Source organism: Anguilla anguilla, chromosome 2 (genome assembly GCF_013347855.1).
Source record: "Anguilla anguilla isolate fAngAng1 chromosome 2, fAngAng1.pri, whole genome shotgun sequence".
NCBI classification, from domain to species: domain Eukaryota; kingdom Metazoa; phylum Chordata; class Actinopteri; order Anguilliformes; family Anguillidae; genus Anguilla; species Anguilla anguilla.
Genome location: NC_049202.1, coordinates 13,730,137 through 13,743,380, shown reverse-complemented (window position 1 = coordinate 13,743,380; position 13,244 = coordinate 13,730,137). Strand labels below are relative to the sequence as shown.

General features: G+C 37.8%; 1 protein-coding gene across 4 annotated transcripts in view; it reads left to right on the top strand.

Moving 5' to 3' along the window:
* Positions 1-10,146, top strand: part of grid1b (glutamate receptor, ionotropic, delta 1b) — a 296,008-nt gene extending 285,862 nt beyond the window's left edge. For 2 of the 4 annotated variants that reach the window (XM_035407427.1, XM_035407429.1), the window contains 2 exons: positions 1,246-1,384; positions 6,644-10,146. In XM_035407427.1, the coding sequence (XP_035263318.1) occupies positions 1,246-1,384; positions 6,644-7,041 (537 nt within the window). In that variant the 3' untranslated portion in view covers positions 7,042-10,146. The remainder of the gene's footprint in view (positions 1-1,245; positions 1,385-6,643) is intronic. The other 2 variants (XM_035407428.1, XM_035407430.1) reach the window with 2 other exon arrangements.
* Positions 10,147-13,244: the final 3,098 nt, after the last annotated feature.

The window sequence follows — 13,244 nt, the reverse complement described above, 5'->3', positions numbered from 1 at the left end:
AAATTGGGAATTACTTTTTTTTTCTCTCTCCCCCATTATTAAATTTCATTGCCCCGTATAATTGGTCTGTAGTAAATAGTGCTGAATGTGTCTGAGGTAACTCAATGGCACATTTAACAAGTTTCTCCACAACAGTATTTTCTTCCTTTGAAGTATGTTCCCATGGACAAACCCCAGATTAATACACCTAGGAGTACCTAAGCCTGGTTTGTGCAGTTTGGAGAACACAGGTCTGATGAAAGGAAAATACTGTTGTTGCAACTTTTTAGTCTCGCTAATGAGTTATCACATATGCAATGCCAAAAGGAATTGGAGACTCAGTTCTCAAGCTTTTACAGGACTGCAGAACTGCTCTTTTATCAGTAGATTTCGACATCCTTGATCCATCTCATATTCATTTAAATGTAAAACTATTACTTGAAACACCAAGTATGTACTAATTATTCTTCACACTTGATTGATACATTTGATATTTAACTCAATCCCTGCTTATGCCAGGGGCACATTTATTAAATCATGTTTAGATAGTTATGACAGGATGAATGCTGAAGACACATCCTCTGTTATTGATTTAATATTCACTGTGAAAAACAAGCAAGAATGATTGTGGATTCCTAAAAGTTTCCCTTGAAGGTGTCCAAGACTCCTTAAAATTCTGCACCTTTTTCGCAATCCAAAACCCAGTTCCCAGAGTGAAAAAGGTTTTTTTCTCTCTCTCTCTCTTCTTTTCTTTACCTTTTTTTTTTTGAAAGATCTATATATTATTATCTTCATTATCTGAAAGGAGACAAAACATGACAAACTGACCTCTTAGCAAATTTGTGTGGATCAACAGGGATCATCATTTTATTTTTCTATTTTTATACTTTTAAGAGTCATAACAAAAGTTAGAGTACACTTCAGCTTTTCAGTGCCAAAAAAACTGTATTTGGAATATCTGCTCAAGCCCCTTCGATGTTGACATGTTTTAACTCCACCCCACCTGTGAGAGATGTTGTCCCTGTGCATGTGGCAGTTGGACAGGGGAGGCTTGACTTGGATCCATAAACTAAAGTGTGGGCAAACAAAGATACTTGCATGGGGCTGACTGTTCAAACCACCACAGCAATAAGAACCACAAATATGTCAGACCAGTCCATAATCCCTAGTAATTCACTGTGTGACATCTTATTGCAATTATATGTCAATGTGGACACGCTGTACAAATATTTTTCTCTATTCATTATTCTTTATGATCTCGTGCAGGTTACTAAGGATTACAGACTGGCAAGGGTATCTGGTCCATTGACATATAATGATATTACAACTGCTTCATCGGAAGGGAGGAAGGACATTTGGACAGAGAGAGAGAGAAACTGGGATGAAGCAGAAGCTATTGACACAGGTCAGAATAGACCTCCTAAGATCTGATGTGTGCTGCCAATGGGGGGGGGGGGGGCGTGTCCAACCATCCCAGCACAGGCACACCATACTCCCCCGCCCCCACCCTGCCACCACTCCTGTCACTTATTGTTTCTAGGTTATTGATTTTATTTAATTTCTTGCACATTTCTTAATATTCATTTGCCAATATGTTATTGCATGACAAAAAGGGGTAACCCCAAAATTGAGGGATAGCAATGGAACAGGGGGAGAGAATCCATGAACTTGCTGTGCAGAGACCATAGCAATGTCTCCAAGACTCCCGTCTGTCTTTAGAAACAGTTCATTTAACTGTAAGGATTAATCAGGAACAGGGATTCCCTTTATGCTGCATAATGTAACTCTGGGATTCCACTTCAACAGTCCCATAATGTCAGTAACATTTTTGCTATTTTGATTGGCATTATATTTGCATGAAGCATGAAAGAAAGCCTTTGTTTGTTGTGTTGTGTTTGCTTATAAGTTAGCACCACCGTCATAAAACATTCATACAGTTTAATTGGCGCCTTTTCTTTGATTTGGAGTGCTGCCAGTGCAATGCAATTAGTTTCCTTTTTATGCTGGTACACTAAAACTGTAATCCTGTCTGGGATCATTTAATGAGCCTGAGTTTTTTTTTAAATTATTATTGTGAAAAAAAAAATGTTCCAGATTGATATCATCTATGTTTCTGGTTATCTCCAAAGATAATGTCCATAAACTTTAACGACCATTCCTTGCTGCTGTAGTTCTCTTAGCAAATCCCAAAAGCAAGCGACATTTTGTAATTAAATTTGGAACTAACTGTAGATGCGTGACAGAATTCCTTGAATTATATAGCTTTTTGCAGCTGAAATTACACATTTTCTCAAGTATGTGAGCAGTAAAGCGTTGGTCAGGTGGTGGACCCATTCACAACTTGTGCAAAAGCTTTACCTTTGACTTGCAAGTGCAGGCCATTTAGTAAAAACGCAACACCAGTGCCTCCAAATTGCTCAGACCCCTGGCCTACTGCGCTTACCATCATATACTTCCATTTTATATACAGTAGAGTTCATAACTGCATGGACAGTCACACAATTTTTGTTGTATTGGCTCTGCGCTCCCGAACATTTGACTTGAAATAATACAATGAATTAGAGGTTAAAGTGCAGACGGTCAGCTTTAATTTGACGGTATTTACATCCATATCCAGTGATCCATGTAGGAATTGCAGCCCTTTTTTATAAATAGGCCTCGCATTTTTGGGGAGCGAAAATACTTGGACAGTTGGCTGTGCAGCTGTTTCTTGGCCAGCTGTGTATCTTTGCATCATTAGTGCCAGCACAATAAAGCTAACAACAGTTGTAGAACTGATTCTAGGTGTGGGATTTGCATTTGGAATTGCTGTTGCTGTTTTCTCTCAACAAGAGGACCAAATAAGTGCCACGCTAGTAAAGCAGGTGACCATGAGGCTGAAAAATCTGAACAATTCAATCAGTTGCATAGCCAAAACAGTGTATGTTTCAAAATCAACTGTTTGATACATTGTTAAGAAGCAAGAAAGCACTGGTGAGCTGAGCAATAGCAAACAACCTTGTAGACTACGGAAGACCACTGTAGTAGATGACCGAAGAATACTGTGATGAAGAACGCTTTTTCAACTGCTGAACAGATAAAGAACACTCTCCAGGATATAGGCATTCTAGAACTTATGGACATTCTCACGAACACATGATATTAGCCTGTATCAAAGTGATAGAAAGAGAAAAGTGTGGAGAAAAAAAGGAACTGCTCATGATCCAAAGTATACTTTCTCATCAGTGAAAGATGGTGGAGGTACTGTTATGACTTGGGCATGTATGGCTGCCTCTGGAACTGGCTTACTTGAATTTATTGATTATGTGACTGCTGGCAGTGGCAGCACAATGAGTACTGAAGTGTACAAACATTTTATCTACTCCAGTCCAACAAAATACCTCAAAATTCACTGGACAGTGCTTTACCTTGCTCCAGGACAATGACCCCAAACATTCTGCTATGGAAACAAAGGAGTTTTTCAGGGCCAAAAAGTGGAGTGTTCTTGACAGGCAAAGTGAATCACATGACCTGAATCCAATTGAACTTCCTTTCAACTTGCTCAAGGAAGAGTGAACTCAAAAAGCCCCCTAAACAAGCAGGAACTGAAGATGTTTGCTGTGCAAGTCTGACAAAGCATCACCGGGGAAGACGCATAGTGTTTGACGATGCCTATGGGTCACAGACTTCAGGCAAAGGATTTGCAACCAAGTATGAAATACGACAACTTTATTTCAGATATATATTATTCTTGCTCCCCTAAAATTTGGGGTCTATGTAAAAAAGGGTCTGCAATTGCTATGCATACTATGCACTGTAGAAGAGCTCAGTGAAAATTGCAAGGTTATGAGATATTCTGTGGTTCAAATATTAATACATTTTAAATACTAATTGGAGAAAATTAAACCCACAAAAGGTAAACGGTTTTTACTTGAATTAATTTTAGATTGGATGAATATTTTAGCCTACTGTCATCTCATTTCAGTTTAATATTAAAACCTGTTTCATTAGTTGTAAAACTATCATTGGTTTTTCTTAGTGAATCCCTTCATGATATTTTTTTAAAATTCTAATCACATTTATTTAACTTGTGAAGACACGTTTTAGAATTTATCAGAATCTGGTGGCAATGCTGCTCTCTCCAAACAACCAAACCAAATATCTAAAATATTTTCTTGTGTTTTTGCAATAGTGTCCTCAGCTGTAGAGACATGTCCACTCTGTTCTGAGCCACAGTTAATGGCCCACATATAGTGCCTACATTTTAAGTGCATCACCATAACATTTTGAAATGAAAAACATAATTTGCTACTTTTTTTGCTTGTTTTGTTTTCTTGTTTTTCTGGAGATGATATCCGTATGATATAGTGGAGTAGAGATACCCATAAAAATGCCCACATACCACCAGTCTGTGTCAGCTATTTGTCCTGCACCTTCTGTTGCAGTTTTGGCTGTGTCTCACCCCCTGTTCCGTAAAAGCCCAGTGGCCATTGTTTGAACCATGCCAGTCCTTTGTTTCCCCTGCATGAGTGTAACCATTGAAAATCAGCCCTTATCACATCTGAATTGGAGAATGCAAGCCTTGTTCAAAAGGCAGTGTGACGTGTGCTTTCAGTCAAAATTTTTATTCACTCAATAGTGGCTGACGCAGCAAAATGCCCCATGGCGAATTTTGTTATCCTAGCGTAGGTTTCTTTATTTTTGGTGTTTTTTTTATGTGTAGCAATCAGAAATGCTGTTTTGTGTGTGTAGAACATAGTGCAGATATATTGCTTTGCTTTGTAAACTGTTGTGGCTCTGTTATGGCTTGTAATTCATTGTTGTTCCATTACCTTTGCAAAATGATATGGAGAATTCTGATTTTTGAAGAGCTTCATAAATTGAAATTGAAGACCTTCATAAATATGACACTCCACATCTGGGGAAGTTGGTGAGGAATGTTTGATTGTATATCCTTTAAGATAGGTGCAGGAGCCAAGTAATGTTTCATGGGACTTTGCCATACATGTAACAAAAGTATGAGGTAATCTTTTATGACAACACTACCATGACTATGCAGTTCCCTATTAATTTTTTTTCTTTAGTGTAGATAGGACCATTGTTTCCCTCCTTCCTCTTCCCCTATAGTTTTGTCCGATTATGAATGATGGCATGAGAGCTCAGTAAAAGCTCATAATGGGAGGAACTACTATGGACTGTCAATCCCAGACTCCTTTGAGCCAACTGAAAGCCCCTCCATAACATAAAGACTATGATTTGCATTGAATTGTCTGGCTTGCCCATCAGTTCATTCATGCACTGGAATTGTTTAGATTTCCTGTGTAAGTTTTTCTATTATCATCTCATCTTTGTGTGTGTGTGTGTGCGTTTGAGCAAATGCTCCTGTATTAAATGCTTAATATAGGAGTGTTAATAGGGATGCTTGTCTGTAACAATGGCACCCCTTCAGGCAGCTTTGCCTAACTGCACCCTGACTGTCGAGGGCACCTTTTTTGCAGGCTCCTCAGCAACAGAGATTTGTCCAGATTGGTGCTGACTCTGCGGTTTTTAAAGGGGCTGGAGGCTGCCTTATGTTGGCCAGATCACAGACACATTGGTCTAATTCTCAGGTTTTGTCCCCTTTAATTTCTCTCAATTTGAGCCCTGTCCATCTGTGGCATCTGTCCCTCTGACCATGGCTAGAGGGGAAAAAACATTTCAGTGCATCTGTGTTAAATGAACACTTCACTGTATTGGCAGAAGGAGCATTGGGTGAGGTGTGCTTGCACAGTAATAATGATAATGGATTGCATTTATATAGTAAATGATCTCATCTCATGATCTCAAAAACATTACATTATCGGAATGAAACTCACCTCAGCCACCACAGCAACTGTGTGGGTAATACACTGAAGTCATTATTACACATGCCCTGAACTTCTGACCACAGGCAGTGGATGGTTATAGCTGTGGATGATTCAGCCAATCCCACATCACTTGGTGCTCTGGGACTCTATTTTGTCTTGGCTGGTCAAGGGTGTCCCACCCCCCTTGGTCTGAATACTGACCTGAACCTTTGGTTCTGATATGTGGTTAATTCATTGCATATAGGTAGTTGAAGGCCACATTTAGTGATTTTTTTTTTCTAGTCTTGTCTCTTCTTGTCTCTTCAGTCGGTGGATTGACCTCTGCTCCCTGAGAAAATGTATTAAATTAGATGGACACACTGACTCACGCCAAGCCTTAGGCATCCGTACTGCGCAAAAGGAATGTCACCATGCTTCCCTCCCTTGAAACGTGGTTCACTGTGGCTCCCACAGGTTTAAATGCTGCTCGGCTCCTGCACCAGTCTCATTTATTCAAGAATGCTTTACCCTCTTGATCCAAATATAAAATAAAGTCTGTTGTAAAGGTGGGCCAAATTTGATTTCCAAGTGCACATTCTATGCATTATCCTATTTCACCAGAATCCCGGTTAGCAGTTAACCACTCAAATTCGGATTGGCCTTGCTAAAAAAAAAGAAAGAATTTGTACAAAGTACAGGCTATTCAAGCAGAAGCGACTTTTGAAAGAATTGACTTCGAAAAAAGGAAAAAAAAGGAATGACATTTGTTGCATGGAGCTTCAGATGCTGAAAACCTCCTGGAATAGCAGGTCTCAGCCTCTCTGTCCCTCCCTCCCCCTCTCTCTCTCTCACCTTTATAGGACAAGGAGGTGAATCTGGAACAGGTACACCGGCGTATGAACAGTCTTATGGACGAGGACATGGCGCACAAGCAGATCCCCGCCCCGTCTATCGAGATCTCTGCGCTGGACATCGGCAGCATGCAGCCCAGCCAGCAGCTGGAGTCTGTGCGGGACTACCCGGGCACGGGGCTGTCTGTGAGCACCTTCCTCCCGGAGCAGGGTCATGGGGTGGGCAGGACGCTAGCACAGGGCCCTGGCAGCACCCTCCCCCTCCCCCTCAGCAGCTCCACCATCCCCTCCATTCAGTGCAAGCACAGATCCCCCAACGGGGGTCTCTTTCGTCAGAGTCCCGTCAAGACACCCATGCCAATGTCATACCAGTCAGTTCCCGGAGGACCCATCCCAGAAGCCATTGAGTCTACCCACAGTACTTCCATCTGATCCCATCCAATCACAGCTCCTCCAGCCTGGTTTGGTGAAAAAAAAAAAGAAAAATAAACATAAAAAAAGAAAATGGAAAAAAAGGAATAAAAAGCAGAGATTTTTATTACCAGTTCACAAAAAAAGCAAAACAAAAATATAAAGAAAATCATTCATTTTTCTTGTATATATTTGTAAATACTGAAAGAATGGAGTGAGGTAAAAGTGTATTTTGAATATTCTCAATTTTTGAAGTTGAGTTAAAAAAACAAAAAAGATAAAAAATTACAAAAAATGACTGTTTGAATGGCTTTGTAAATTTTGTTCTATATAAATAAAGCAAATTCCTTGTGATTGTTTTCTAAGTGCCCAGTTGAAAGATGTCTCTCTACCAATTATTATTAGATCAATTGTACTCTATAGCTACTTAAAGCAGAACACCGATGGTCATGCACTTCTATGATATTCATAAATCTATTCTTCAGTATCGGAGGAAAACATTTCCAGAGTACATGGTTTTGCTTGTAAAATGTTTTCTGCTTTTTTTTTTTTTTTTTTTGTAAAATATTTTATGTTTTGAAGATCAGATTTCCTCATTTACATTTCCACAGAGCAAAGTAATGTTGGGAATATGACAGCAGGTTTCACTTGTGATTTGATTCCCATGGGCTGCCATTTTTGCCATTTACATATCTAATTAAAGTCCCTACGTTGTTAAAGGAGTATGGTGATGTAGGCAGTAACCCAGTAGAACACAAGCAACCTCCAAAAAAATTAAAATTTTACAAAATGAGTATAAAACATGATCAGTTCTAACCTCGAACCTAAGTGTCAAACTGGCTGTGATGTTCAGATTTCACAACTAAAAGATTAGTCAACTAAATTTGTGGCATACTAACGGCATTAACGGCATACTATGCAGCATTTTTAGCCTTGCTGTGGTCCTGTGTTTACAATAAAATAAGTTTCCTCCTCTGTCTTAAACCCTGCCCACTCACCTCCAAGTACCCGACTATGACCTAATGTAGCAAGCTGGATAGCTACAGGCTACGTTACTTACAGGCCCAACAGAAAACATGCCAACTTTCAGCTGTCACTGGTGAGGAAAAGCTATTCCAAGTTTGACTCGGGTTTTTGAAAGAAAGAGCCCTGTCGGCTTGTCGTTTCGCTTCGCTGTACCTGATCCCACCCCACAGGCTCAGTAGCCACACCCTCCCCTTCCCACATAGAAAACAGTACCATACCCAGAACGGTCCCAGACACATTGTAGAAAAAGAAATACAGGCAGAGGAGCATGGATTTGACAGATGTGTGCAAAGACATTTCCATAGATATGTCTGAACATCATAGATATGTCTGAACATGGCTATTTTATGTTATTTTCAAGGTAAAAATCCTGCATAGAATGCCTTTAAGTTACAAAGGGGTGTCTAAGACACTGTACATGAGGTTGCTTATTGGAGGAAGGCTAATTATAGTCTAACTGCAGCCTAGCCTAATTTCTGAGTGAACACCATTCAAACAAACTCACTCCTTATCTATATCATCCACAGGAAAAGAAAAACAAAAAACAGCCTGCTTCATTGACATTTTGCGGCTGATCCACAAAACAATATTTCAGAAAAGTCAAAAGATGGAAGGTTTGCAGACATGGTATGTTTGTAAAAATTTTGCCAAATAACATTAAGACTAAATGGCAGCATTTTCTATGTTTATTGTAACATTCATACAACAGAACTAGTTTAAATTAAACCCCTAACTACCTGAGAATATTCATGGTTGAGACCTGCTTTATTCCTAGAATTGAATCACATTTTAAAGGAAATGTTAGAAATTCCACAAATATTTTATTAAAAATTGAAAAGTATATAATGGCTTATAGTAAAATATTCCTTTCATACTAAAGTATTTGTGAAAGTTGTATACTGGTTTTCCCCGTTATGGACAGTCAAGTATTATATAGCACTAAAGGCAAAGTAGTCTATCATTTGATCTTTTTTTTTTTAATCAGTCATTGAATAACTATAAGTAAACCCAATAAAGAGAGACTGAACTAATGTAATGAGAGTCATATTCAAAATAAGTAAATGGTATATCTTCTGAACACAGTAATAATGTCTTACTTGATTGTCATTTGTTCAATCACATACACTGATGGGTGTACGCGAAACAGGCTTTTATTTATCCAATTCGTTTTGCAATTTTCTGTGGATTAAAGGCTACACAGGCAATATCTGATGAAAATATGAAGTAAACATGGTATGGTATATACAATCTTTAACCAATAGTTTCATAAGTGCAATTAAAATGCAATCATATGTTGTCCTATGGATACATTCTAGTGAATATTGGACCAGTAAGGGTTTTTATTTTATTTTCCTTTTTAAAAAATATTTCAGCTATTTGACATAGAATAGAATATGGGAATTTGAAATTTTGAACCATTCTTTTCCAGCAAAGAACTGGTTCTTAGGCAGGGTTTTGATATGATCAATTTGACTATGACATTCCTTAAAAGGCTTCACACGATTTACTGTAACATGGTACAGTATATACATATAGCATAAAATTCACTGCTTAAATTTACAGCATAGTTTATCTTATTTTCCTATGAAGAAACTGACCGACATTGAATACATAATAAAACTGAACAATGTTCCATGATGGTACGACAGTAATGTAAGGGTAAATGTGATTAGTACTGACTTGATAATAACATGAAGTACTGCAAACGAGATCAAAATAGTCCATGCCTCTCCATTCATACTATTCAGATTGATCTGAAGCACTACAGCCGCTACATTTTGTACAAGCAGTTATTGATGTGAGCCAAAGTGATTCAATTTACACTGTGCATTTCTGAAGGCTAGGGCTTTGACAAGCGTGGACTGTGGTGTGAAGGAGGCAGTAAGGTAACTGTAGGGTTAAGTGTGTCTACCCCACCTTACTCTGTGTCTCCTTGAGTTCAAATAGGCTACTACTCAAAATATTTCAATGTCATCATGTCAGTCTGGAATATTACATCTGAAGGAGACTCATATTTTATTTATGGATATGCTGCTTGGAGTTTCTTAAACTTTAATAAAGAAATATGGATAACATTGTTGTGGGTGATGTTTCAATAACAGAGTTGTGAGTTCAGTTAAAGTCAGTTAGGTGCAAAATAGCTTATCCAGTCTTGTTTTGACCTGTATCCACACTTGAAAACATTCTAAGCAACATAGTATGCATACATTTTTATATTCAACCAACCACCAATATGGGTAAATCAATACAACAGCACAAACATTATTATTATTGTATGGTAAATTAGAGTAAAGTAAAATTTTGAATGTGCAAGACACACCAATCAAAGCACAAGACTGGTTACCTCCAAAGTTTATATTTTTCAGTAATTCAACTGACAAAGTAATTTTTCAAATAATTACTTTTTTAAGTGACAATTGCAGTAAAAACATTAGTTCACGAACACAAATTAAATGATTTTTTTTTTTTTTTTTTATCGTCAAGCATGTGTATTATTCATTCCAGAACATAACAACCGGTTATGGAGACTTTTTCTAAATGGTCGCAGTCTCTTTCTGTGTGGAATGCAAGTTGGCTTGCTTAACTTTGAAATAATTTCTTTCCAGCAGTACTGTGTCAGTGAACAATGCTTATTCCAGCCTGTCCACTTCTGCCAGCAGTTATTTGGTGAATTTTTACTCTAAATATTATTATTGAAATAATCTTCCTACATTTTATTTCATGACCAATGAAACATTTTGAAATAAAATGTTGAAATGAACTGCAAATGTTGAGACTTTAATTTACATTGGGAGACATGTTTTTGGGATGGAAAGAATCATCACCAGTACTGTATCCCTGTAGCAACTAACTAATGTTATTTCAAATTCATATATAGAAATAAAAACAACAAGGTGAATATGTGAATGTCTTAATATAGGAATTTTTATATTTTTAATATGAATTTGATAATATCAGATGGATGAGGTGAGTATCAGTACATGCATCTGTGTAGTTTTATTGAGTTTTCACTAAATTGTGTGTATTTTGCAGTTCCTCATTTCAAATAATCAAAAAAAAATCATAACAATAATGTGTCCATCAGTGCCTGGTCCCCAAATTCCAGGTTCTAACCCCCAAATAACAGCAATCCTTGCATGCACAAGCGGGCCTTCTACCCTTTTGCCCCTTAACAACTTCATGGTCCAAGGCTAAAGATAGATCACTAATCAAGTACTATCAGGGGCATGCAGATGCGTAATCAAAATGAAATGTTTGCCTATCATTTCACTATAATATAAGAACTAGAAATGTCAGCCAACAAAATGAATCCATAGCAACAGCTATTAAACATCCATCCATTTTCTTAAACCATTTATTCCTGCTCATGGTCATAGGGGGATGGGTGCTGAAGCCTATTCCAGCACGCAGTGGGCCAGAGGCAGGCCAATCCATCACAGGGCCCACACACCATTCAGTCTCCCATTCATACTTATGGGCAATTTAGAGCCTGAAATTACTCTACTGTATGCATTTGGACTGTGGGAGTAAACAGAAGTGCCTGGCAGAAACTCACACGGACATGGGGAGAACATGCAAACTCCACACAGAAAGGTCGTCAGTCAGAACTCGAACTCGGTACCTTCCAGCTGTGAGGTGACATTGCTATTCACTGCAAAGCCATTCCACTAGCTATTATTTATTTATTATTTATACTGTTGTCTTATGATTACGTCAGTGTGCAAACAGTTTTGTACCTATATGCAACAATTTTGAACTCCATTGCAGTGACTGCTGTTTTGAAAGTGTTTACAACAATGATAGAGCAACAGCGACCAAGAGCCCTGTTGCGTTATTTTGCTGCTGGCCAATTAGCTAGCGTGTTATCTAGGAAGCTAAACCATAACAAAGATAAACAGATGTATGCATTTGCATACAGTGAATGTGAGTAGTGGATAGTAGTTTGATATCACTGACTGCTGCCTTATGAAGACCAGTGCTGGTCATCTCTGGATGCTATGAGATGACAGGTAAAAGCATGTGGCACTGTGGTAGGTGAACCCACTGTGCTGGGTGGTGAGTGGATGATACGGGAGAGCTAAACTCGCTGTGAATTTGCCATTCAGTATTTTTGCTGCAAATCTATAAATAAAACAAAAACAATAAAGTGTAAATACAGGAGTTATATCTATCTAATACTCCCTCAAAGGCACAGCTGGTAGTGATGGGTGAAGCTGTCAATCATTGTCTCAACCAATCAAAAGGCTTGGTTCTCCACAGAAAAGCACAATGATTGGTTTAATCCAGTGAGTTTTTAAAAATGTGATAGTTCCACCCATTTGTGATGGCATGAAACCTAGCTGTGCCATCAGAGAAGGCACTACACAGAAATGTAATGAAAAATTCCAGATAAGAGACAGTTCGAGTTGAACATTCATGTATGTGTGCATACAATAGGACCTCATTGCTACAAATTCTTCAGGAATTATGGTCATTTTGAATTTATCTTTGTAACTTTGGAAGTGAAGTTAAAAAGATACATTTTCATCATTTATTGGATTTTTTCCTGGTATTAAACCCTGTTTAAAAATAACAACAATAATAACATGCCACTGTAATTTTATAGGTGAAATCATAATTTTATAAACTGATCCCATTAAAACAGTAGTTTTTGACATTGGTTTTCCAAATAATTGCAAAAATCTCTTTTTCAGGGGGTGTGATGTAATCAACGCACACATACAGCAGAATGACCTGTGTGTAGTTGACAACTGTTTGCATACTAATAGAATACTATCCTTTTTATATTAGCATTTTTATTTTTGTTTTTATAAATTCGTCTTTCAATTACAGATTTGAAAATACAGGAATTATGTAAAGTCGTATATGTAGTATACTGTTTAACCACTTCTTGACTTCCACCTTCACTGTCCATAGACCCAATTTCACATGCATAATTAGTCAAAATATGTGTTTTGAATTTGCAGGGAATTTTACTAATGTCTGTTGTTTGTTATATTTTCTTGCACATGAGATAAGCAAATCTAATCTAAATCATTTTTTTCTTTTTTTTTTCTTTTGTAATTGAGCATGAGTGTCTTTAATACTTGAAAGCTGATGTGTATATTGTATTCATTTAAATTGTTTGCTCTTGCCTCAGTCTACCTAACCTTCAATTTCCTGTTCCCTCAAA